Source organism: Lithobates pipiens, unplaced genomic scaffold (assembly GCF_037356315.1).
Source record: "Lithobates pipiens isolate NorthernLeopardFrog02 unplaced genomic scaffold, aLitPip1_a1.2 Scaffold_19, whole genome shotgun sequence".
Lineage (NCBI taxonomy): Eukaryota > Metazoa > Chordata > Amphibia > Anura > Ranidae > Lithobates > Lithobates pipiens.
Genome location: NW_027507764.1, coordinates 403,355,873 through 403,382,401, shown reverse-complemented (window position 1 = coordinate 403,382,401; position 26,529 = coordinate 403,355,873). Strand labels below are relative to the sequence as shown.

Sequence of the window (26,529 nt, the reverse complement as noted above, 5' to 3'; positions counted from 1 at the left end):
CGGTCACTTGCCTTGGCCAGGCTGCGTTGATGTCATTCCCACACATGCTCATGTGCATCCTCTCTCTCCCATCCCCCCTTTCTCTCTCATCCTCCCTCCCTTACCCCTCACACCCTATTTCATCCCCTTTCTCTGTCTCTTTTATTCTCTCTCTCTTTCTCTCATCCTCCCTCTCTCTCTTTAATTTTATTTGTTATCACAAAAAATAGTTAGCATTTTTATTTATTTATTGTTTATAAAAGGCCCCACCAAAATCCTCAGCACCAGGCCCATGATGTTCTTAATCTGGCCCTGGGCAGGCTGACCCCCACCCCTTCAACCTCTGCAGCAATGCTGGCAGCACTCATACGTCTATTTCCCAAAGACAATCTCTGAATATGACGCTGAGCGCGTGCACTCAACTTCTTTGGTCAACCATGGCGAGGCCTGTTCTGAGTGGGACCTGTCCTGTTTAACTGCTGTATGGTCTTAGCCACCATGCTGCAGCTCAGTTTCAAGGTCTTGGCAATCTTCTTATTGCTTAGGCCATCTTTTATATAGATCAGCAATTCTTTTTTTCAGATCCTCAGAGAGTTCTTTGCCATGAGGTGCCAGGTTAAACTTCCAGTGACCAGTATGAGAGAGTGAGAGTGATAACACCAAATTTAACACACTTGCTCCCTATTCACACATGAGACCTTGTTGTCCTGTTTTGCGTAACACAGCTTTCACTATCCCTGACATACTGTAGTAACTCACGAAACGTGTTGGAATCTGCTCTCTTTAGGGGGGCCAGACTGTGGCCAATGGGAGTAGAAATTGTCCTGGCATCAGTGGGAGTAAACAATGCATCTTGGGTATTAGGGAGAGGAATAGCACCCCATTGTTGGTGTCAGTGGGAGGAATAGTGTTCCTTCTTTGGTGTTAGTGGGAGGAATAACGCCCAATACTTGGTATCAGTGGGAGGAATTGTGCCCCATCATTAATATCGGTGGGATGAATATTGCCCCATAATTGGTATCAGTGGGAGGAATAGTACCCCTATCATTGGTATCAGTGGGAGGAATAGTGCCTCATCATTGGTATCAGTGGGAGGAATAGTGCCCCATCACTGGTAGCAGTGGGAGGAATAGTGCTTCATCATTGTTATCAGTGGGATGAATAGTGCCTCATCATTGGTATCAGTGGAAGGAATAGTGCCCCATCATTAATATTAGTGGGAGGAATAGTGCCCCATCATTGGTATAAGTGGGGGGAACAGTGCCCCATCATTGGTATCAATGGAAGAAATAGTGCTTCATCATTAATATTAGTGGGAGGAATAGTGCCCCATCATTGGTATAAGTGGGGGGAATAGTGCCTCATCATTGGAATCAGTGGGAAGAATTGTACCCCATCATTAATATCGGTGGGATGAATAGCTCCCCATAATTGGTATCAGTGGGAGGAATAGTACCCCTATCATTGGTATCAGTGGGAGGAATAGTGCCTCATCATTGGTATCAGTGGGAGGAATAGTGCCCCATCATTGGTATCAGTGGGAGGAATAGTGCTTCATCATTGTTATCAGTGGGATGAATAGTGCCTCATCATTGGTATCAGTGGAAGGAATAGTGCCCCATCATTAATATTAGTGGGAGGAATAGTGCTCCATCATTAATATTAGTGGGAGGAATAGTGCCCCATCATTGGTATAAGTGGGGTGAACAGTGCCCCATCATTGGTATAAGTGGGGGAAACAGTGCCCCATCATTGGTATCAATGGGAGGAATAGTGCTTCATCATTGGTATTAGTTGGAGGAATAGTGCCCCATCATTGGTATAAGTGGGGGGAACAGTGCCCGATCATTGGTATCAATGGGAAGAATAGTGCTTCATCATTGGTATTAGTTGGAGGAATAGTGCTTCATTTTTGGTATCAGTGGGAGAAATAGTGCCCCATCATTGGTATCAGTGGGATGAATAGTGCCTCATTATTGGTATCAGTGGAATAGTGCCCCATCATTGGTATCAGTGGGATGAATAGTGGCGCATCATTGGTATCAGTGGGAGGAATAGTGCCCCATCATTAATTTTAGTGGGAGGAATAGTGCCCCATCATTGGTATAAGTGGGGGGAATAGTGCCCCATCCTTGATATCAGTGGGACAAATAGTGCCCTATCATTGGTATCAGTGGGAGGAATAATGCCCCATCATTGGTATTAGCAGGAGAAATAGTGCCCCATCATTGGTATCAGTGTAAGGAATAGTGCCCCATCATTGGTATCAGTGGAAGGAATAGTGCCCCCTTGTTTGTGTTAATGGGAGAAATAGTGCCCCGTTGTTGATGTCACCACCAGGAAATATGCCCCATTGTTGGTGTCAGTGTGAGGAATAGTGTCTTGTATCAGTGGGAGTAAAAGTACCCCATGGGCCAGATAAAGGCGAGCAAAGGGCCACATCTGGCACCTGTCCTAAAGCATGTGGGTAATCTGGGCAATATGTGAAGGCTTTTATATATACTGTATATATACAGACACTGATATATATATATATATATATATATATATATATTTATTTATATAATTGTTTGTTGTACTTTGTTGTAAGTAGCTATTAAAATATAGTGGCATTATAAGGCCTGACAAAGATAACATAGCACCTCACCTTACCTTACTGGTATAACAATTTGTAATTGTCACTAAATTAAAATTATTATGTGGTAAAAATGTATGTGTACGGTTTATATATTATATTTCGTTTTTTAAAGTCCCAATATTTAGAAACAATTTGTGGAGTTCTTTTTTAGGTTGGATTTGGGGTTTTCTTGATGGATGACCAACTTAGACACAACTTTTTTTGGGATAAAGATTTTACATAAAAGAATAAAAGCTGACCATTGTAAGCACTTTTCTCAGTGGTAAATGTTTGTCTCAATCCTATAACCGACACTTTTCTAGGACAGCTGTGTCTGTTAAAGTAAATTGAAAAATGTCAAAATTGCTGGTTGGATCACCAGGTGAAAATAAAGCAAAAAAAAAAAAAAAAAAGCCTAAAAAAGGAAAACGAATGCAGCCACCACATCTAAGAACTGGTACGCGGATATACAGTATATATATATATTTTTTGCTAGGGAATAGGGGATGGCTTTTTTCTGTGTGTGTTCCATTTGGGAGATTTCACTTCATGTCTCAGAGACATAAGAGGATGTGAAAGGAAATATCACAAACCTGAAATTAATTCTCATTAAATGGTTGTAACCAGGAAAAGAGTCCTCAGTGGAAAATGTGCCCTCTATTCCTATACTGCTACATTTTTAGACCCCTTTCACACCACACCACTGATAGCGTCGTGGTAAAACGCCGCTATTTTTAGTGGTGTTTTACCGCCGGATTTGCCGCGCATTTCGGCCGCTAGCGGGGTGCTTTTACCCCCCGCTAGCGGCCACGAAAGGGTTAAAACCGCCGGCAATACACCACAATAGCGGTGTTTTGCCGGCGGGATTACAGCGCTGCCCCATTGATTTCAATGGGGAGCAGCGGTGGAGGAGCGGTAAACACACCGCTCCTTCACCGCTCCAAAGAAGCTGCTGGCAGGACTTTTTTCGGACGTCCTGCCAGCGCACCGCTGTAGTGTGAAAGCCCGAGGGCTTTCACACTACAGACAATAGTGCAGCTTCTTTAGGGCGTTTTGCAGGCGCTATTTCTAACGCTATAGCGCCTGCAAAACGCCCTGGTGTGAAAGGGGTCTAATTGTCACATCACTTTCTGTTTCATTGACAACTGTGACAACAGTCTCCCAGACATTTAGAACACTTGTCAGGTTTTTATTGCTGTCTGTGTCCCCATTAGAGAGATGCGCCTCAATTTTCCCTGGTGACCGTTATTGCCAAGAATGAGAGTGAAAGAAAATCCTGATGTTGAGCTGCCACCAGAAGTTCTGCTGACAACCCCACTTTGTAGGGAATTCCTTTCACTTCCTGTTGTGGCTTTGGGACAGGAAGTGAAGAGAAATCCCCCCCAACGGGACACGGATAGCAAAACTGACTGAGAATTGTCACAGTGCCTTGTGTTGTCAAATAGTCAAGCCATCGAATGGCTGGTGTCATAACTGATCACTGGTGATCATAACTGATGTGCATAGTATATGATAGCTAAGAGAACTTCCTATGAAATATGGCATTCATCTTCTTGCCCAGTGATAGGTAGCATCTCTATGACATCCCCTGGAGCCTTTGCTGATTTGGTTTAACTAAGCAACCAAGGCAGCTTTCCTAGCAGCAGTCTGTACCACCCAGTGGGCAGCACAGAGCAGCATGTCTAAAGGTATGCCGGGGTGCTTTGTTTCATGCAGCACCGGTACCCAGGGATCAGCAGAGCCAAGGATTCTCCTTTGCTGCATCCATACACTCCCACTGGTTACCCTGGAGCGCAGGACACTAAACCGGTCGCACGTTCATGCAGATATGACCACGCATACCCCACTGTGCCCACCGAAAGCCCTAGATCTACTAATGAGTGCATCCCCAGTGTGCTGACATCACTCTTTCCTTCACAATAGACTCCCAGCTCTACTACAAAGACATGAAGATCTGGAGCTCAGAGCATGTGTTTAGGTAAGTGTACATCTTCATTTCCCTGTAACTCTATTGTCAGCAGGAGAGATATATGCACCTGTCACATGCTATTGTACTGTCACTGTCAGCCATTCTATACAGAGATGCACAATAGCCACTCACTGAGCAAGTTCTTGGAGGGTCACAATTGCTTTGAATTTCAATTAGAAAAGGCTCAATTCTGGGCTCTTCATTATTATTCCATCCAGTGAATTTCCATTATTTTTTACATTGGAAGAAGAAAAATTCATTGGAACTATACATTTCTTAAAGGTATATTATGTGCTATATTGGAATAGCCTGCAAAGTCCTGGACATTGTCACCAGATAAAATCGGGCCATTGTGGGTAATATGGCCAGAAAAAGTAAGGCACATTGCACTTTAAAAAATTCTATTCAAGTACGTATTCTCCAAAAAGTACATTCTATTGCTCTCAGTCTCCCTTTTTTTTTTGCTGCTGTGATCTGATTTCCTGTTAGAGGGTGGCTACCTTTGTTCTCCATGGTCCCACAGTATGTGAAAACGTAGTCACCCTCCTTTGTTCACTCCTGAGATGGACCAAGGACTATGGTTTATGGCAGTCAACTTTTTCAATATGTAGGGCCTCAAGTGTGGCTCCCAACATCACCAAAGGGCCATACATAAAATTCTGTGAATATTCAGAGATCCCAGACACACAACGGATAGTCAAAAACTATGGGCATGATACAAGAGATGGTCAGAAAAAGTGGACATAATACAGGAGATGGTCAGAGAAGGTGGACATAATAAAGGAGATAGTCATAAGACTGTGGACATGATACAAGAGAAGGTTAGAGACTGTGGACATGCTTCAGGGGGCAGTAACTACTGGACACACATTTCATGAGACTTCTAGAACTCAGGGCTATAGGGAAACAGATTAGCAGGGGAACCAAGGGCCACACAGAAAGGGCCAAAGGGCCAAATGTGGCCCCTGGTGGCAGGTTGGGTACCAGAGGTCTATGGAATTTTCATAGAGCAGTGCACATGATAATAACTAATGTGCACTGCTTGCTCCAAAGTCCAAACAAATGGAAGTGAGAGAAAAAAAAAGGAGTGGGTTCAGGAGCTCACGGAGGACATTACAAGGATGAAGAAAAATAACACAGTACAAAACAATTTGAAGAAAAATAGATTAGAGGGCCATTAAGTAGTTATATGTATGGATTATTTTTTGAGAATAAGGATTTTGTTTAGTGACACTCCATGCACACTAGCGTTTTTCATAAGCGCAAAAAAAGCTAGAAAAAAATGCTGATGATAGCATTTTTTCCCAGCTTATGGTAGCATTTTAGTAGCTTTTAGAAGCTTTAGGAGCATTTAGGAATATTAGCATTTTTTGCAGAAGAAAAAAAAAATATGATATTATACAGGATTTATATAGAGTCAACAGTTTGTGTAGTGCTTTACAACATGAGGGCAGATAGTACAGTTACAATACAATTCAATACGGGAGGAATCAGAGGGCCCTGCTCATTAGAGCTTATCTAGTTAGTAGCATTTTAGCAGGTTTTTCCTGCTAGAAAAATGCTATAAGAAACTGTTTTTATCTGCTCTAAGATGCTGAAGCTCAAAAAATTTAGCTTCTAGGAGCAGACAAAAAAATCTTAACAACAGCTTCTAGGAGCTTAAACGCTAATGTGCACGGAGCCTAAAATAATGAATACTGTATATTAATGTATATCCTTTTATGCAAGTCCTTCCAGGAAGGAGGAGGATTTAATTTCCTTTCTGGCAGGATCTCTTGAATGTCTGGGGTGGAGCTTGGCAGATTATGGTTGCTGTCTATGGGGGGGGGGGGGGGGGAGCCATGGGAGAGAGCAGTATCTGACGACTGGGATTTGCTCTTTCCATTTCCCCCTGAAGCTAGGCATGGGGGTACATTTCCACATTTAAAGAAACTGCTTAAACTTGAAAGAGAGATGCAATCATGGAGGGCCAGGCGATGTTAAATACTTCATCCCAACTGTTATCCTAAAATTGCGTTGAACCGAGCCTCTGGCTGCTTCATGTGTCTGAAGTGGATTCCAGTAACATCACTGCTGAGTAATGGGAAGCACCCTGTTAGGCTAAACTAGGCAGAACATCCCTTAGAAACTCCCACTTGGTGAAGAAGAATCCCAGTGTATCCAACAGTGTAGCAAACCTGGTGTCATGGTCAGGGGTCAGGCTTGAAGACCAGTAGCTATAGTGGTATAGAGGCTCCCATTGACCAGCAGGATAGGTATACAAGTAGGTCACCTTGGTGGATGATGTGGGCTCACCCCAGGTGTGCGGACTAAGCACTAACTGGTATTTACCAGAGCTCTTGATGGTAGAGGTGGGATTTGCTGTGTGTTAGTACTTGGTTGTGGTCCTCAGGATTGCCCCACCAGAAGGTGAGCAAGCTAGGGAACAGTAGCAGGTATAGCAGATAGGGATCAAGCATCTAGCGTCGTCAGTAAACAAGCCAAAGTTCGGTAACAAGTGGTTGCAGGTTGGGATAAAATTGATGCATAGTGGAGGAACAAGCCAAAGGTCGGTAATTAGTGGTACTGGAGATAAGAACAACTGCAGGTATGCAAAGGCGCAATAGATGAGCTGGAGAGAGCACAATAATCTGGCAAACAGGAGATGCAGTGACATGGCTTAACTCAGGAAGTTCAAGTGGTTGTAAACCCTTCTGGGAAAAAAAAAACCACACCCTGCAAGATAAAGGCATAATGAGCTAATATGCATAGCATAAGAATAGTTCCACATTGTTGGTGTCAGTGGGAGGACTAGTACCCCATCGTTGGTGTCAGCGGGACGAACAGTACCCCATCGTTGATGTCATTGGGAGGAATAGTACCCCATCGTGGGTGTCAGTGGGAGGAATTGTACCACATGACTGGTGTCAATAGAAAGAATAGTTCCCCATCATTGGTGTCAGTGGGAGGAATAGTATCCCATCTTTGGTGTCAGTGGGAGGAATAGTACCACATCATTGGCGTCAATAGGAAGAATAGTTCCCCATCATTGGTGTCAGAGGGAGGAATAGTACCCCATTGCTGGTGTCAGTGGGAGGAATAGTACCCCATTGTTGGTGTCAGCGGGAGGAATAGTACCCCATCATTGGTGTCAGTGAGAATAGTGCCTTATAGTTGGTGTCAGTTGTAGAAATATTGTCTCATATCAGTGAGAGTAATGCCATATCAGATTTTTTCAGATGGATTTTGGCCCAAACTTGTCTTCCATACACACGGTTGCACAAAGTTGTCGGAAAATCCGATCATTCAGAACGAGGTGACGTACAACACGTAAGACAGGACCATAAAGAGGCCAGTAGCTTTCGTCTCGTAATATATTCTGAGCATGCGTGCCACTTTGTGCGTCAGAATTGTCTACACATGATTGGAATTTAAATGATCGGATTTTATTGTCAGAAAATTTTAGATCCAGATCTCAAACTTTGTGTGTCGGAAATTCCGACGGAAAAAGCCAGATGGAGCCCACACACGCTCGGAATTTCCAACAACAAAGTCCGATCGCACATTTTCCGTCGGAAAGTCCAACCATGCATACATTGCATTAGAGTTCCCCAAAAGGCCAGAAAAAGGCAAGCAAAGGGCTGCATCTGGCCCCCAGCCATGGTTTGGAGACCACTGCATTAGAATACAGACTAGTGTAATGTCCTTAAATATGACATTATCCATCCTCCCCTTTCTCAAGTGCTGTGACTGTGGGGCTCATACTTTTGTAGTGGTTTCCCAAACAGTAAATATTCCCGGTGTAGTGACTACATCTCCACGTGTATGGTCACCTTCCTACTTTCCCAAAATACCTCGAGGCCTAACCTTCTTCAGCATATATCTCTTCTCAAAACCTGGAAGTGACACGTGCACACCACAACACACCTTCAACCACTAAAACATGACGCATTAACTCTTTACAGAACAAAGCACCTGCCTAGATACTCTAACACGGCGGCTCAGCTCAGAGAGCACACACCACATGTGTAAGAGACTGTGATTGAGGGAGAGCACTCACTTCTGTGATGCTATCGTGAGCATCCAACTCTTGGAGCATCATTAGCAACAAGGCAATACAGGGACTGCTAACTATGGGAGTTTTTTGGTCAGGCTTCAGGGGAAAAGGGGGGGGGGGGGGGTGATGGCCTACAGGTATGGCAACTACATTACATTTTTTAAAACCTGCACATATTTTTCTGCTTACTGGGCCAATTGCACCTTTATCTTTAAAAGGGGAACTAATGTATTGTAATATTTTAGTGATTGGGTTTTTCCTGTACTCTAATGCTGGCTCTATTGCATGCCTTTATTTTTACTTCTAGAATAGTTTATTTTTTTCTAAATAAGGTTATTGCTTACATTTAACTTACATTTCTTATCTTTCTAATTGCTTAAGTTTCTTTTTAGACCTGAATTCTGTTCAGACATACGGGCACAGTCAATACACAATATAATTGTGTCCATTTCACTTAATGAGCCTCTCATAGATGTCTGGCGGGAGAGCTCTTTATTCATAACCTGGATCAAGTTACCGTATTGTTCATGTGACATGAAGCTATATTGCTTTTGTTATATGGTTGGGTTTCTATTAAAAATTAAAATACACGATCCTGCTGAACGTCTTTTGTTCTATTCTTTGTACACCAATTTACAAGGGTGCAAAAGAGAAGGAAAGGGAGGTGGCTTTGGAGAGCATGGAGCAGTACCTTGGCTATACAGCACCACCGGCTACACACAAATTGAACCTTCAGTATAATGTCTTTTACACACAGTCGGACATTCCGTCCACAAAATCCATCAGATTTTTTCAGACGGATTTTGTCCTAAACTGGTGTTGCATACACACGGTCGTACAAAGTTGACGGAAAATCCGATCGTTCGGAACGTGATGATGTTCGTTACGACAGGACTACGTTGAGGCTAGTAGCCAATAGCTTTGGTCTCATAATTTGATCTGCGCATGCGTGGCACTTTGTCCGATCTAATTTTTTTGTCGGAAAATTTGAGATCCTGCTCTCAAATTTTTTCCTTCAGAATTTCCAACGGAAAAAGTCTGATAGAGCCCACACACAATCGAATTTTCCGACAATATAATCCGATCGGACCTTTTCCGTCGGAGTTTCCGACGGTGTGTACAAGGCATTAGGCTTTATTCGCACCATAAAATAACGTATATACAGGTGATATATTAATTATGGATCTGAACACAGCTGCAGTGTTTTCAATGGAACCATTCAGACAGGTGATTGAACACGAGCTGCCTTCAGATCCGTACACTGAATCCAAAAATCTGCATCTACGAACATGCGTCTTACGAGCTTACGCATATAAGTGCATGTATACTCTTTTGTATGGGTGTAAAGTAAGTATAAGCAAAGGGGAAAGTGCAGTAATCCATACTATTCTATGGGACTTCCTAGCACGCACTCTGCCCAGTTAAAGTAAGGATAGGTTGCTTTCCACTAATGACTGCGCTGGACTCAGGTGCTCAGGTCAAGCTGCTCGAGTCCCTGAGGAATATATAAAACAATTGCTTCAACTGACCTTCAATACAATAAATCACAAATCTCCCTATTCAATGCTATACAGTTCATTTATGTTATATTTTAACTCATACGCCTTGTGTGTGTTTATTCCCAGAATACAAAGTATTGTAACCCATAACAGAACATTTGTTTTCCATTAAATATAGTCAAATCAAATAAAACCATTTTGACTGATTAAGGTGGGTTATTGTATTTTTTCACATTGCTTTGATACTTTAGTTTTAGTGATGAGTTGTGTATTGTATATCTAAAGCCCCATACACACTATCAGATTTTCTGCTGATTTTTGTCTTCAGATTTACCAAAACCATGTAGTGCAAGGGCCTGCCTGATTGCATACACATTGAAACCCCTAAGGTTTGACCTCATATTATATGGTTTTGGTAAATATGAAGGAAAAATCATCAGAAAATCTGATAGTGTGTATGAGGCTTAACTAGTGTTAATTGAAGAATTAATAGCAATAACATCATGAATTCCTGGCTTATTGCTTTTATTATCTGCTACCTACCAGTCAATAAGCACGCTTGGAAGAGTCTCTCTTCAGTGCTGCTGTGCCCTGAATGTAAAAGAGCTAACATCAGAACTTCTTTTATGCAGTTTGCATGGCTCAACAGCTACGTAATTCAGAAGTATTATTTGTTTTTCGGGCTGCCAGATCCAAATTTCTACTAAAGCTAGCACAATAGTAAGTTGGTTGTAGCTGAAGTGAAGGCTTGCAGCAAAAAAGTTTATTATGAACAGGACAACAGTAAAAGCGACAGCTGAAACTACCTGGAATAAACCACAAAATACAATTATAGACAAAAAAGCCCCCCAAATAATAACAAAGATGCAGCAAAGCGTTTGAATGCCCAACAGCTAGCAAACAGAATTAAAGTACAATTGACCCTAACCTCTCCCTATGCAGTTTTCCAACAGCTTCAATATACTGTAATTTTTACTGCTATGTGCATTATCTCCCCTTTTTAAGAAGGGGACTGGCTTAACCCAAAGCCCCCTTATTAGCCATTCTAAGCTTTATAGTGTGCAAAAACATGTACATAAAATCCTATAATGCTATTCTGTTTAGTGATTCATTTGCTCCAGGCATACCCGTTTTTCAGTTAAGCCTTACAGCATGGAAATTTCCTTAACCTGCTGATTGGATAGTGAAGGAGCATTCCTACACTAATGAAGTCATCATTCTGCTCTCTCTCACCAAGCTCCCAGTGTTTGAATTACATTTTTTAACTCCCCGTTACTACATTGTGACTGGACATTGAAAGAAGAAGCAGCATACCGATGAGCTCATCTCTCTGTCACTCCTATTAGAATGTTTGAGCTCTGCTGTACTGGGGATTGCAAGGGTCTGATACTAAGTCAAATGCAATTAGTTAAACTGCTTCCATTTATATTGCAAAATACATTTAATGATGAATAATACAGAACTGCATTCATTTGTGTCTTTTATATTTGCCTGAAGTTCAGCTTTAACATTCTACTTGATTATGTTCTTGCCTTCCTCATTATTACTGAAGATACCCCAGCACCTGATTTCATATTATTTTCATTAAATAAATACATAACTTAATGCTTATTATTACTGTAGTATAATCATTAAGTGGACTTATTGCAAAATATGTAGAAATATTTTCATTTACTTATTTATCTGCAGCCATCCTTGGGACACCGTAATTAAAGCAGCCATGAGGAAATACCCGAATCCCATGAATCCTTGTGTGGTTGGGGTGGATGTGGTTGATCGAAGCTTGGATCCCCAAGGAAGATTACACAGCCATCGCCTTCTCAGCACAGAATGGAGGCTACCGGGTCTTGTGAGGGCTGTAAGTACATAGTGTTACATACTTTTAATTCTGCCACTCTATTACTGCTGTCTGTACTGTAGATCAGAGGTGAGCAATTTACAGTATCCCACAAAAGTGAGTACACCCCTCATATTTTTGTAAATATTTTATTATATCTTTTCATGCGACAACACTGAAGAAATTACACTTTTTTACACACCGAAGAAATGACAATTCTCTACAATGTAAGTAATGTGAGTGTACAGCTTGTATAAAAGTGTAAATTTGCTGTCCCTTCAAAATAACTCAGCACACAGCCATTAATGTCTAAGTTGCTGGCAACAAAAGTGAGTACACCCTTAAGTGAAAATGTCCAGAAAGGCCCAAAGTGTCAATATTTTGTGTGTCCACCATTATTTTCCAGCACTGCTCTAACCCTCTTGGGCATGGAGTTCACCAGAGCTTCACAGGTTGCCACGGGAGAGTCCTCTTCCACTCCTCCACGAGGACATCATGGAGCTCATGGATGTTAGCCACTTGCTTACTGGGCACTTAAACCCCCCTCAGTCCCAGACCAATTTTCAGCTTTCAGCGCTGATGCACTTTGAATGACAATTGCGCGGGCATACAACACTGTACCCAAATGAAATTTTTATCATTTTTTTCCCACAAATAGAGCTTTCTTTTGATGGTATTTAATCACAGCTGGGAGTTTTATTTTTTGCTAAACAAACAAAAAAAGATGCAAAAAAAAAAATCATGTTTAATAGTTTGCTATAAAATTTTGCAAACAGGTCATTTTTCTCCTTCATTGAAGTGCGCTGATGAGGCGGCACTGATAGGCTGCACTGGTGGGCACTGATAGGCTGCATTGGTGGGCACTGATAGGCTGCACTGGTGGGCACTGATAGGCATAGTTAAGGCGGCACTAATAGACACAGATAAGGTGGCACCGATGGGCACAGATAAGGCGGCACTGATGGGCACAGATAAGATGGCACGGATGGGTGGCACAGATGGGTGGCACGGATGGGCGGCACGGATGGGCACTGATAGGTACCACTGATAGATGGGACTGATGGGCACTGATAGGTGGCACTGATAGGTGGCACTGCTGGGCACTGATGGGCACTGGTAGATGACACTGATGGGCACGGATATGTGGCACCTTTGTTGAGGCAGATTGTGGGCACTGCTGGGTGGCACTGTGGGCACTGCTGGGTGGCACTGCTGGGTGGCACTGTGGGCACTGCTGGGTGGCACTGTGGGCACTGCTGGGTGGCACTATGGGCACTGCTGGGTGGCACTGATGGGGGCACTAATTTTTTATTATTTATAGTTATGAGGGGGCAGGTGGGCACTGGCAGGGGGCAGGTGGGCACTGGCAGAGCTGGCCGTGATCGGGACTGATGTCCCGATCACGGCCCCCGGTGATCAGCTTTTTTTTTTCTCCTCGCGCTGTCAGCGCGAGGAGGAATAATAGCCGATTACCGGCTCCGTTATATCACATGATCAGCTGTCATTGGCTGACAGCTGATCACGTGATAAGGGGTCGGGATCGACCCCTTGCACGGATCGGTGATCAGACGAGTCTCGTAGACTCGCCGATTTCAGAGCGCGCCGCGCGCGCCCCTCAGGGGGCGCGCAGGCCGCTCGTGCATGGGACTACGTCTATTGACGTCGTCCCGGAAAAGGAGATCCGAATGACGGCTACAGCGCGGGTCTCAAGTGGTTAGAGACCTTGCGCTCCTTCACCTTCTGCTTGAGGATGCCCCACAGTTGCTCAATAGGGTTTAGGTCTTGAGACATGCTTGGCCAGCCCATCACCTTTACCCTCAGCTTCTTTAGCAAGGCAGTGGTTGTCTCAGAGGTATGTTTGGGGTCGTTATGTTGGAATACTGCCCTGTGGCCCAGTCTCTGAAGGGAAGGGGTCATGCTCTGCTTCAGTATGTCACAGTACATGTTGGCATTCATGGTTCCTTCATTGAACTGTAGCTCCCTAGTCCCAACAGCACTCATGCAGCCCCAGACCATGACACTCCCACCACCATGGTTGACTGTAGGCAAGACACACTTCTCTTTATATTCCTCACCTGGTTGCTGCTACACACGCTTGACACCATCTTAACCAAATAGGTTTATCTTGGTCTCATCAGACCACAGGACACGGTTCCAGTAATCCATGTCCTTAATCTGCTTGTCTTCAGCAAACTATTTGCAAGCTTTCTTGTGCATAATCTTTAGAAGAGGCTTCCTTCTGGGACGACAGGCATGCAGACCAACTTGATACAGTGTGCGGCGTATGGTCTGAGCACTGACAGGCTGACCCACCACCCCTTCAACCTCTGCAGCAATGCTGTCAGCACTCACATGTCTGTTTCTCAAAGACAACTTCTGGATATGATGCTGAGCCAGTGCATTCAACTTCTTTGGTCAACCATGGCGAGGCCTGTTCTGATCAAAACTGTCCTGGTAAACCCCTGTATGGTCTTTGCCATCGTGCTGCAGCTCAGTTTCAGGGTCTTGGCAATCTTGTTATAGCCTAGGTCATCTTTATGTTCAACTTCCAGTGACCAGTGAGTGATAACACCAAGCTGTACACAAGCTGTACACTCACTACTTTACATTGTAGCAAAGTGTAATTTCTTTAGTGTTTTCACATGAAAAGGTATAATAAAATATTTACAAAAATGCGAGGGGTGTACTCACTTTTGTGTTGTGGTGGCACTTCTTGTGTCTATGTGCAGTGTACATCCCTGCTTAGTTCACTCTTATTCCAGGACAATAAAACCACAAAATATTGTCCTGTGCAATTATTTGAAACACTTTAAAACTCGGGTTTGTAGGTAGAATATTCTTCTCTATTTTTATTTTTTTTAGAACATGTTAATTTCTTTTCATCGCCTTTAGATTCTTGGAACCAGCAGAACATTGACATATATTAAGGAACATTCCGTAGTGGACCCAGTAGAGAAGAAAATGGTTTTATGTTCAACTAATGTAAGTAAAGTCTTTCTACAGCCAATGGTCAAAATGCTATGCTGGTATATTTGAAATGTATAAGAGAATAGTTGCCAAGGTTATCTTTGAACCTTAGAGGGTGTGGGTGTCTGTCTGTGTCCCCCACATGGCTTCTCACAATCTGTAAAAGGGGCTTCTTATGGCTTCCTTTCAACAATGGCTTTCTTCTTGACACTTTTCCATAAAGGCCAAGTTTGAGGAGTGCAAGACTAATAGTTGACCTGTGGATAGATTCTCCCATGTGAGCTGTGAATCTCTGCAGCTCCTCCAGAGTTACCATGGGCCTCTTAGCTGCTTCTCGGATTAAAGCTCTCCTTGCCCAGCCTCTCAGTTTATTTGGATGGCCATGTCTTGGTAGGTTTGCAGTTGTGCTGTACTCTGAACAGTGCCCTGTGAGATGTTCAAAGCTTGGGATATTGTTTTATAACCCAACCCTGCTTTAAACTTTCATCCCTGATCTGTCTGATGTGTTCCTTGGCCTTCATGATGCTGTTTGTTTACTAAGGTTCTCAAACAAACCTCTGAGGGCGTCACAAAACAGCTGTATTTATACTAAGATTAAATTACTCACTGGTGGACTCTTTTTACTAATTATGTGACTTCGGAAGGCAATTGGTTGCACTAGATTTTAGTTAGGGGTATCAGAATAAAGGGGGCTGAATACAAATGCATGCCACATTTTTCAGATATTTGTTTGTAAAAAATTTGAAAAACATTTAGCATTTTACTTCCACTTCACAGTTATGTGCCACTTTGTACACACACAAGGGAAGGAAAATGAAATTGCGCTACTCGATTCCTTCCACCACAGCGCTACAGGTTCAAGGATCACACTCAACATATAATAATTATTGGTTTGCACCCAAAACAGTAGCTACTTCAAAGACAGTATCTTAGTAAGAACATGTAAATGATTATAAAAACTGATTTAAAAATTACAATAATCTAAGCAGCGCTCCAGTCAACATAACACATTGACATAAATATACATAGTTAAACTGTATATATTCCCATATACTCCAAATAGTGCTAGCCCCGTTCCAAATGTATGATCTGTTAAATCAGTCCGATTAACAGGCATATACCTGAGTCGGTTCTCCGTTCGTACGTGGGCTCCTCCTATTCCTCTGTTTTTTTTCATTTGGGGCGTTGACGCCCCTTTGACAAAGTCTGAGTGACGAAACCGGTCAGGGAGTGGCTTTGCGGCGACTGGTAGTGGCGTTTTACATGCTGAGACCCAAATAATACAACAGAGGAATAGGAGGAGCCCACGTACGAACGGAGAACCGACTCAGGTATATGCCTGTTAATCGGACTGATTTAACAGATCATACAATTGGAACGGGGCTAGTGTAGACTGCATGTGACATCAGACTGTGCGGTTTGCTGTGGGGTCAGCTGTGTTTTGTGTACATTGCACGTTTTAAAGAACTATTGGCAGTGTTAAGTGTTTACTACACTGGCTAAGACAAGAACTATTTTTATTTTAAATAAAACGAAACAGATGGATCTACTCGATGTGGAGTCTGTTTCTTTTTATGTACTGCTGCTATTGCTGGATGATGGAATTGTGAACCAGAAGTGGAGGTGCTGATCTGAGAGTTGGAGTAAGGCCCATTAAACTCGTCTCTCTGGTGAGTTAAACCCCTTAGGGGGACATGTGGAAGCACCGTGTGGAGGATTTTGGTGTGGAGTGCACTTATTATATATTAACATCCACGAAACTCGCCTTCTATTGCCTTCTCACAGACTTTTTCGATCTATCAGCACATGTTTTATAAGCATATTAATGTTGTAGCAGCACTATTTGGAGTATATGGGAATATATACAGTTTAACTATGTATATGTATGTCAATGTGTTATGTTGACTGGAGCGCTGCTTAGATTATTGAAATTTGATTATCTTTTTATAAGTTAAAAAAGTTTTTATAATCATTTACGTGTGCCACTTTGTGTTGGTGGATCACATAAAATCCCCCCCCCCCAAAAAAAAAAATTACACTTTTGGTTGTAACTTGACAAAATGTGGAAAATGTCAAGCGGTATGAATACTTTTTCAAGGCACTGTATATGTATAGGTGTTCACAAGCCAGACAAATTCTAGAGAAGTAAATGACTGAACCTGATTCTTAGCAAATCACAAAAAAAAAAAATTAAATATGAAAATAATTTGTATGGATTATTTTTATGGATTAACAATTCTTTTTTTTTTTTTTTTAAGATATCACTCACAAATCTGGTGTCTGTTGATGAAAGGTTGGTTTACAGACCTCATCCCGAACATCCAGAAGAGTAAGTAGCTTGTTAAAGTGAACAGAAGTTCCTTGGAAGTAAAAAAATAGACTGGGATGTCTACTTATTACAATAGCACAATGATTTACCCCTTAAAATGACAGGCCAAACCATCCCCTTTTGACTTGGACATCATGGCATCATTATAATAATAATAATAATAATAATAATAATGACATCATTATTCTATTAAAAAAAAAAGCAGATAGCTGCAGATGCTTAAGTTATTCAATTTAAATGTTATTATTTTCCTTTTGGGTTGCTTAATGATACTAAAGAAAAGTGTAGCGGAGGGCAGACGTTAATAGAGCACAAAATACCATGGTGGTGGTCATGGTGGTCTGATTGCACTGCTACACAGCAGATCTTGTATTTGGTGTCTTTATTCTTGATATCAGCGTGAACATAGTATCAGATATGTAGCACCCTGAAGTTTGGGCAGGGTTGGAACTCACAAATTTACTTCCCAGGAGTAGTTATCCTGGCTGATTGCTAGAGATCTATTGATTTAGCCCTGTTACACTTTACTCTTCTACCACTAGGTAGCCGGGGACTTGATGGTACTAGATACGAGAAGGGCAACACAAGGTCAGGTAATGGGTAATGGGGTATCTCAGCCAAAGGGCAGGGGTTTTCTTGAATCCCTTGGCCTGTTCGGAGAGCCTATTTATTTGTGTGAGGTCAGGTGATCTGTGTTCTGTGGCACCTGGACGGCTGTCTGGGTGGACAGAGTTGTATTGCCTGGGTTGCTAGGCTGAAGATGGGACCTATCTTGGGCACATCTGGCTGCTAGGCTGTCAAAGGGCCTATCCAGAAGCAAGAGAGCAGCACAGGGATGGGACTGCGGCTTGCAGTCCAACCAAAAGTGATGGTTCTGTCAGCCGGAGAATCTGTCGTGGTCGGAGGTGTCGGAGAAAATTTTAAGCTTCTCCCTGTAAGCATATCATTTCTTTGCACTTAAAAGCACAAAAAGCCCTCTTATATAATGCCGGGAAAGCGCACCCTTCCTTCTCTCCAAGCGACACAAACAGTTGTTGGTGTAACCTTAAGCTCAGTATAATCCTGAGCAAAATAGTCAGTTGAATTTTATTTATACTAAACAGATCGATAACAAAAGAGGCTGCTGACTTAAGAATCAGCCAATTAGACACTTGTATTCATTCAAAAGAACCAATGACACACATGTATATATTCAAACAGAAATACAGTAGTGACGTGTACAGACGGTGGTGTGCAAAACCATGTGGCAAGCACATGGCTCTGAACACCACCGTGTGCACATTCCCACTGCTACCAGTGAAGCGAACCATACCAAACCATGGCCCAGTGGGCCATAATTTTGTATAGTTATACTATGGTTCCCAAATACACCGATCTGCTTACTTAGGAGTTTAAATGCAGTCGCCATGGAGTGGCCAGTCCCTTGGTGAGGCATAAACAAACAACCTTAAAAGAGCAAACAGATCCGCCGTGTACAAGGGAAGGTTTCCATATTCAATGGTCTTCCACCATGTCTGTATGTGCGAATACCCTCACATGAGTGTATTGCAGCAAAACGGACACTGGGGGGCATCTGAAAACATACATTAATAACATTTTCCACAACAGAGGTAGAGGGGAAGCTCTTGCCAGTAAGGGACTATCCGCCTTATTACCAGGGACCCCAGTGAGTAACTAAAGCAAGTACCAGAGCAGTATCCTCACCAACCGAGGACGGTGAAAAATCGTGAATCTTCAGTGGGAATCAAACCAGGGACCCAGGCAGCGGAGGTGACGCTTGCAGAGCAGGCTTGTGTGTCAAACCAGGGACCGAGCAGGCCAGCAGGGGTAAAGCTTGCGAAGTATCTAGAGTGCCAAACTAGGGACCCAGCGGAGAAGCGGGGTTGGCGCTTAAGGAATCAGTGGGTCTACTGAGAGACCTGGAGCTCAGTGTACTGAAGAACTAAAAGGAGTGATGTAGTGAAAGTGAAGGAACTGTTGTGCCTTGTGTTTGGAACTGTTAAAGACGGTTGCAATAGGAGACAACATTACTACACATGCAGATGTGGCATCTTGCTGGATGCCTTTCCCTGCATGGCTGTCTTCCTATTGAAGTCTCGGAGTCTGCCAATTAATATTGTAACTACCTAAGGGTGTCCTGGTCCTAACCCTCTCTCCCCCCCAAAAAAAGGTTTAAGAGAAATAAACTTTCTTTTGCATCCAAGAAGTGTCTGACACCCAATAATTTAACAACTCTACACCCACCATGGCTCACAACCCACTACATACAGAAGGATGTCAGCTACCCCTGGTGGTTCTCATTAGATCCAAGGAAGCCTGGGACCTTGCTGCAGATATATGTATATATGGCATGTACATGTAGGCTAAGCAATGTGTAAGCTTACAGGTATTTATTACTCTTAACAGAGATCACAGTACTGTCCCCAACAGTACCTTCTTCTGCTTTTCTCTCTAGAAGGATGGTGCAGTCTTTGTTTAGGCATTACTTAGGGTCAGCATCTACGTCTTGGACTGAGATGCTGGCTTAAATATGACATAGTAAAGTAAATCCTGGTGCCTGTGCAGTTCTAGGTTATGTTAACAAATGTCCAACACAAATTACTTCCTTGCTGAATCTTTTCATCTTGTGACTTGTTGCAAATGTTGTAGTCTGATCACTAGACAAGAGGAGACTGAGGAAATGCTTCCTCCTGCTGCAGCAGACTGATCTAGGAGGAATCATATCGATCTATGCAAAGCTACTTGTCTGGAGATCAAGGACTACTTTCTGATATTAAAAGATGGGAGGGTTTATGAAAAAATATCCAGCTGCTGTATAGTGTGACATCTCTGAAATGTATTATTGCAGACTTGCAAAGTTACTGCAAAGTCCACTTTAGACATACATTTTAAAAATAGTATGTTGAACCAAAAACTGATACTTTTAGCTGGAAGGAGTGTGCAGTACCCACTAAAGACTGTTCAAATCAGCTTCCAGCAGTTCAGTTAGGACTAATAAAAGTCCTTGTGATTGGTTGCTATTAGTTGCTGTATTGCCGCTTGAATAAAAATATGTTGGCAGATTGTTATGACTATATTTAGTGTATATTGTCCTGTTTTCTCTCTAGGACAGTACTGACCCAAGAAGCCATAATTACAGTGAAAGGAGTCAGCCTGAGCAGTTATCTGGAAGGACTGATGGCTAGCACAATTTCTTCAAATGCTAGAAAGGTACCTTGTATGTAAAGAGCTGAATATTATATTGATTATATTATTTTACCAGCCAGCATAGTTACTGGTATACAGTGTATGAAGCAGGCAAGTTTATATAGTTGTAACGATTCAACACAGATACAGTGTGTGTGTACACAGTGTATATATATATATATATATATATATATATACTTAAAGGGACATCGGTCCCTAAGAGGAAGAGGTCATTATGCCTCATTTATACCAACCAACAGTGCCCACAAGTGCCACCTATCAATGCCCACAAGTGCAACCTATTGATGCCCACAAGTGCCACCTATCGATGCCCACAAGTGCCACCTAACGATGCCCACAAGTGCCACCTATCAATGCCCACCAGTGGTGCCAATCAGTGCCACCTAGAAGTGCTGCCTATCAGTGTAATTGATCAGTGCCCATCACTGCCACCCATCAGCGCCACCTATCGGTGTACATCAGTGCTGCCTCATCAGCGTACATCAATGACAGACAAAAATTACCTGTTTTTAAAACAAAAAAATAACATTTTTAAATATTTGGTCTTTTTAATAAAAAAAAAAAATTGCACAGGTGATCAAATACCACCAAACGTTAAGCTTTATTTGGGGGAAAAAAAATAATAAAAATTAAATTTGGATATAGTGTTGTATGACTGCGCAATTGTCATTCAAAGTGCAACAGCGCTGAAAGCTGAAAATTGGTCTGGAAAGGAGGGGGTTTAAGTGCCCAGTAAGCAAGTGGTTAATGTCATGTGACAGTGGCACTAATATGCAGCACTGATGGGCACTGATGAGGTGTGGACTGTCAGAAGTTTTTTTATTTTTACTTATTTTTTCCTTTTTTTATATATATTTTACAATTTAACTTTTAAATATTTATAACAATTTTTTATTTTTTATATTATTTTTTTATTTTTATCAGCCCTGTTGCAGGGGGGTTTTGGTGAGATATCAGCAGTCTAAACAGACCCCTGACATCTTCCCTTTGAGACAGGGAAAGGGGCCGAGGACACAGATTCCACAGTTCCTTTCTTTGCCGCCTCAGTTGCACTGAAGATGATTGGACTGGAAACTGAGGCTTCTCCCCATTCATAAACTAAAGTATCAGTTTACGATGCTCAGTTATGAATGGACAGAGTCAGTGATCACTGACCCTGCTCATTGGAAAAAGGAAGGAGCTGGTAAATTACATATTTACCGTCTCCTTCTTCCACTCTCCATCCTGACAGATCTGGGATGGGGGGAGGGACCAGAGGATGGCACGGGGGGGAGGGACCATAGGACGACAGGGATGGAGACCAGATGATGACCCGGACGGTGACCGGAGGACGACACAGACAGGGATTGGAGGATGACATGGATAGGAACCGTAAGGCCGCGTACACACGGGCGGACTGTTCGCCCAACCTTGTTCGGCAAACAGTTTCATCAAACAGTCCGCTCAAAATTTGCATGAGCGGACTTGCCCACACACGAGCGGACTGTTTGACGAACAAGGTTGGGCAAACAGTTCGCTCAACTTTTGAAATGAACGGACTCGCCCACGTAAGGCGGAGGCAAATCCGCCCATTTCGAGCGCGTGTACAGGTAGGCGGGGCCCGCGAAGGAGACGTCGCGGGCTCCGCCGCCTGGAATGGGCTTAAAGGGGAACCCCAACGCCGAAAAAAATCGGCGTGGGGGTTCCCCCCAAGTCCACACCAGACCCTTGTCCGAGCACGCTACCCGGCCGGCCAGGAAAGGGGGGCGAGCGAGCGCGCCCCCCTCCTGAGCCGTACCAGGCCGCGTGCCCTCAACATGGGGGGTGCCTTGGGGAAGGGGGGGCCGCGCGGCCCCCCCACCCCAAAGCACCTTGTCCCCATGTTGATGAGGACAAGGGCCTCTTCCCGACAACCCTGGCCGTTGGTTGTCGGGGTCTGCGGGCGGGGGGCTTATCGGAATCCGGGAGCCCCCTTTAAGAAGGGGGCCCCGGATACCGGCCTCCCACCCTATGTGAATGAGTATGGGGTACAATGTACCCCTACCCATTCACCTGTGAACTAAAGTACAATAAAAAACACAACACAGAGAAAAAATATTTTATTGCACAGCTCCGGGGGTCTTCGGGGGTCTTCTCGCCGGACTCCTCCGCTATGTGTGTGTAGCTCTTTTGCTAGCGGAGGAGTCCGGCTTTCTTCCTCCCCGCCGCCGGCCTCTTCTCCCGACTTCGGGGGTCTTGTCCCCCTCTTCGGTTCTTCTGCCGGGCCACCGCGCCTGGTCCGGTGGCCCGGTCTTCTGTCGCCGTCTTCCGTTCTTCTGTCGCCGCCTTCGGTTCTTCTGCCGGGCCACCGCGCCTTCTTGTAGCTCTTTTACAGGCGGTGGCCCGGTCTTCTGTCGCCGCTGTCGTCGCCGCCGCCGCCTTCCGTTCTTGTTCTTCTTCTTGTTCTTCTTCTTCTCCTGGAGATGTTGACTCGACGAGCTCTCCGGCCGGAATGCCAGAGCCGCGCTGTGCGGTCACTTATATAGTGACAATGGGGCGGTGTCACATGGTATATGTCACATGGGTTGGTCACATGGTGACCCCGCCCCCTTACGATGTCATAGTCCCCATGTGACATCAACCCATGTGACCAACCCATGTGACATATACCATGTGACACCGCCCCATTGTCACTATATAAGTGACCGCACAGCGCGGCTCTGGCATTCCGGCCGGAGAGCTCGTCGAGTCAACATCTCCAGGAGAAGAAGAAGAACAAGAAGAAGAACACGAACGGAAGGCGGCGGCGGCGACGACAGCGGCGACAGAAGACCGGGCCACCGCCTGTAAAAGAGCTACAAGAAGGCGCGGTGGCCCGGCAGAAGAACCGAAGGCGGCGACAGAAGAACGGAAGACGGCGACAGAAGACCGGGCCACCGGACCAGGCGCGGTGGCCCGGCAGAAGAACCGAAGAGGGGGACAAGACCCCCGAAGTCGGGAGAAGAGGCCGGCGGCGGGGAGGAAGAAAGCCGGACTCCTCCGCTAGCAAAAGAGCTACACACACATAGCGGAGGAGTCCGGCGAGAAGACCCCCGAAGACCCCCGGAGCTGTGCAATAAAATATTTTTTCTCTGTGTTGTGTTTTTTATTGTACTTTAGTTCACAGGTGAATGGGTAGGGGTACATTGTACCCCATACTCATTCACATAGGGTGGGAGGCCGGTATCCGGGGCCCCCTTCTTAAAGGGGGCTCCCGGATTCCGATAAGCCCCCCGCCCGCAGACCCCGACAACCAACGGCCAGGGTTGTCGGGAAGAGGCCCTTGTCCTCATCAACATGGGGACAAGGTGCTTTGGGGTGGGGGGGCCGCGCGGCCCCCCCTTCCCCAAGGCACCCCCCATGTTGAGGGCACGCGGCCTGGTACGGCTCAGGAGGGGGGCGCGCTCGCTCGCCCCCCTTTCCTGGCCGGCCGGGTAGCGTGCTCGGACAAGGGTCTGGTGTGGACTTGGGGGGAACCCCCACGCCGATTTTTTTCGGCGTTGGGGTTCCCCTTTAAGCCCATTCCAGGCGGCGGAGCCCGCGACGTCTCCTTCGCGGGCCCCGCCTACCTGTACACGCGCTCGAAATGGGCGGACTTTCCGAGCGGGAACAGTCCGCTCATTTCGAAAGTACAGCGGACAAGCCCACACACGGGCGGACTGTTCGCTCAAACACAGTTTCAGCGGACAGTTTTTCGGAATTTCCGAAAGACTTTGTCCGTCCAACTGTCCGCTGAAACTGTCCGCTGAAAGCCCACACACGAGCGGACTGTCCGCCCAAACACTGTTCAGCGGACAAGGTTGGGCGAACAGTCCGCCCGTGTGTACGCGGCCTAAGACGACATGGACAGGGACCGGAGGACGACACAGATGGGGACCTAGAGGAGGATACAGGGGACAGTTGGGGGTGGTGTGGAGGTGGGGGGAGTTACAATCATCAATCTCCCTGTGTGACTTTCAATAATGCAGCTGAAAAGCCACAGGAGGGAGAGGAGGAGAAGCAGCTGTCAGCTGCTTTATTGAAAGCCACACAGGGAGATCGGTGATTGTACCTCCCCCACCGCCGCATCGATCATCGATGAGGCTGCCCAGTTATTGGTTTATTCATCAAAGCATTTGCACGAGTACAAATACTCGTGCAAATGCTCAGAATCGGTGCAACTCCCCTCTTAGCACCAATCACTCCCAATTCCTTCCTTCTAGCACAAACCCTCCCAAATCCCCCATCCAAGGACAACCCCCAAATCCCTCCTAGCACAACCCTCCATCCAAATCTCCCTCCCAGTACAACCCCCCCAAATCCCGCCTCCTAGCACAACCCCCCAAAATCTCCCTTCCTAGCACAACCCCCACCCGCTCCCAAATCCTCCACCTAGCACAACCCCCCCCCCAGGTCCCCCCTCTTCCTTGCACACATTCTGTCCCTACAGTAGTGGCAGCAGCAGAGGGGGGAAAGAGCCAGGAGGTGTGGGTTGTGCTCCATATCCCTACCACCTTCCAGCTTCTCTCCTTTCTGTACAGTTGGATCTGAGCGATCCTCCATTAACTGTTAACTCCTATGTTACAGGAGGGAGAGAACCCTGTTAACTCCTGCATACAGAGGAGGCAGAGAGCCCAGCCCGCACCTCCTTGCTCTCTGCTCCTCTCTGTACTCTTCCTGGCAAAACAGAAAGCTGAGCTGTCCACCGACCGATGATGTCATTGATTGCTAAGGACTTGCAGGCAAGCATGTACAGAGGAGGCAGAGAGCCCAGCCCACACTTCCTCCCCCTCTCTACTCCTCTCCACACTCTTGCCGACAAGTCCTTAGCAACCAATGACGTACGTCATCAGTTGGTAGGACGCGGTCGGGTCACCAGCTTAGCTTTCTGTTTTGCTGGCAAGAGTACAGAGAGGAGCAGAAAGTGGGGGTGGGGGGGGGGGGGGGGTGCGGTCTCTCTGTCTCCTCTGTACACAGAAGTTAAAGAGGAAGTAAACCCTGATGGGTTAACTTCCTCTTTGTCTACCTGCAAAGGTAAAGCATAATGGGCTACTATGCTTCGCATAGTAGCCCATTATGTGTCACTTACCTGACAAAGGAGCCAGCGATGTCACCGCTGTCCCCTGTAGTCCAGAGCATCCATCTTCTTCCGGGTATCGCCACTCACAGCGCCGAAGCAGCGATGACGTCACTCCCGTGCATGCGCACGGGAGCCACCACTAACAGCATGTCGCCGTTAGCAGTGCGCCTGTGTGCCGCTGTCTACGGCGCATGCGCCATAGACAGCTGTCACTGTCTTTTAGTACCATGTAGGTTTAGGAGATATTTCTTGGACCTACAGGTAAGCCTTAATCTAAGCTTACCTGTAGGTCAAAGTGGTTTGTAAGGGTTTACAAGCACTTTAACAGTGATCTCTCTGTCCTGTAGCCAGGGCTGGACTTACCATTGGGCTTGACGGGGCTCAAGCCCATGGGCCCCGCCCAATAGAGGGCCCCGTGGGCCCCACCGAGATACATAGCCGAGTGTACTCGGCTCCGCTTCTCTCACAGTCCTGCCCAGTCCTGCCCTATGATGGACTTCACAACACAGGGACTGGGCGTGACTGTGAGCCGAGCCAAGTACACTCGGCTACTCTCGGCTCCGCTCGGGACTGCGAGAGGACCCTCAGCCGCCAAGAGCAGCTGAGAGGACCCGAGAGCCGCCAAGATAAAGAAGACTATGTATCTCGGGCAGGTCCATTTTTAAACTTCAAGACTGCAAAGACAAGGCTGCAAATGACACTGGACAAGGCTGCAGATGGATGGGCAAGGCTAAAGATGAACACTGATAAGGCTGCATTGATGGGCATTTAAATGTACGTTTTTTTTTCCTTAAAATTCCTTCCTACCATACCTCCTAAACTTGGGATGCGTGTTATACGCCATCGCATGTTATACGCCAATAAATACAGTAATGTATGGAAGGTAGGGCCCGAAAGTGACCCAAGCCCAGGGGCCCCCACCACCCTAAGTCCTGCCCTGCCTGTAGCAGAGGAACAGGATCCCTCAGATCGGGCTGTTGCCACAGCACCCCTGAGACTTCTCATGGCACCCCGGTTGAGAAACACAGGTCTA

At 45.2% G+C, this 26,529-nt stretch overlaps 1 protein-coding gene across 2 annotated transcripts in view; it reads left to right on the top strand.

The window, feature by feature from the left end:
- The first annotated feature begins 4,293 nt into the window (after window positions 1-4,293).
- PRELID3A (PRELI domain containing 3A) overlaps window positions 4,294-26,529 on the top strand; it is a 42,186-nt gene continuing 19,950 nt past the window's right edge. The window contains exons 1-5 of one of the 2 annotated variants that reach the window (XM_077492420.1): window positions 4,294-4,574; window positions 11,790-11,958; window positions 14,830-14,919; window positions 17,163-17,233; window positions 20,341-20,443. In XM_077492420.1, the coding sequence (XP_077348546.1) occupies window positions 4,543-4,574; window positions 11,790-11,958; window positions 14,830-14,919; window positions 17,163-17,233; window positions 20,341-20,443 (465 nt within the window). In that variant the 5' untranslated portion in view covers window positions 4,294-4,542. The remainder of the gene's footprint in view (window positions 4,575-11,789; window positions 11,959-14,829; window positions 14,920-17,162; window positions 17,234-20,340; window positions 20,444-26,529) is intronic. The other variant, XM_077492419.1, reaches the window with a different exon arrangement.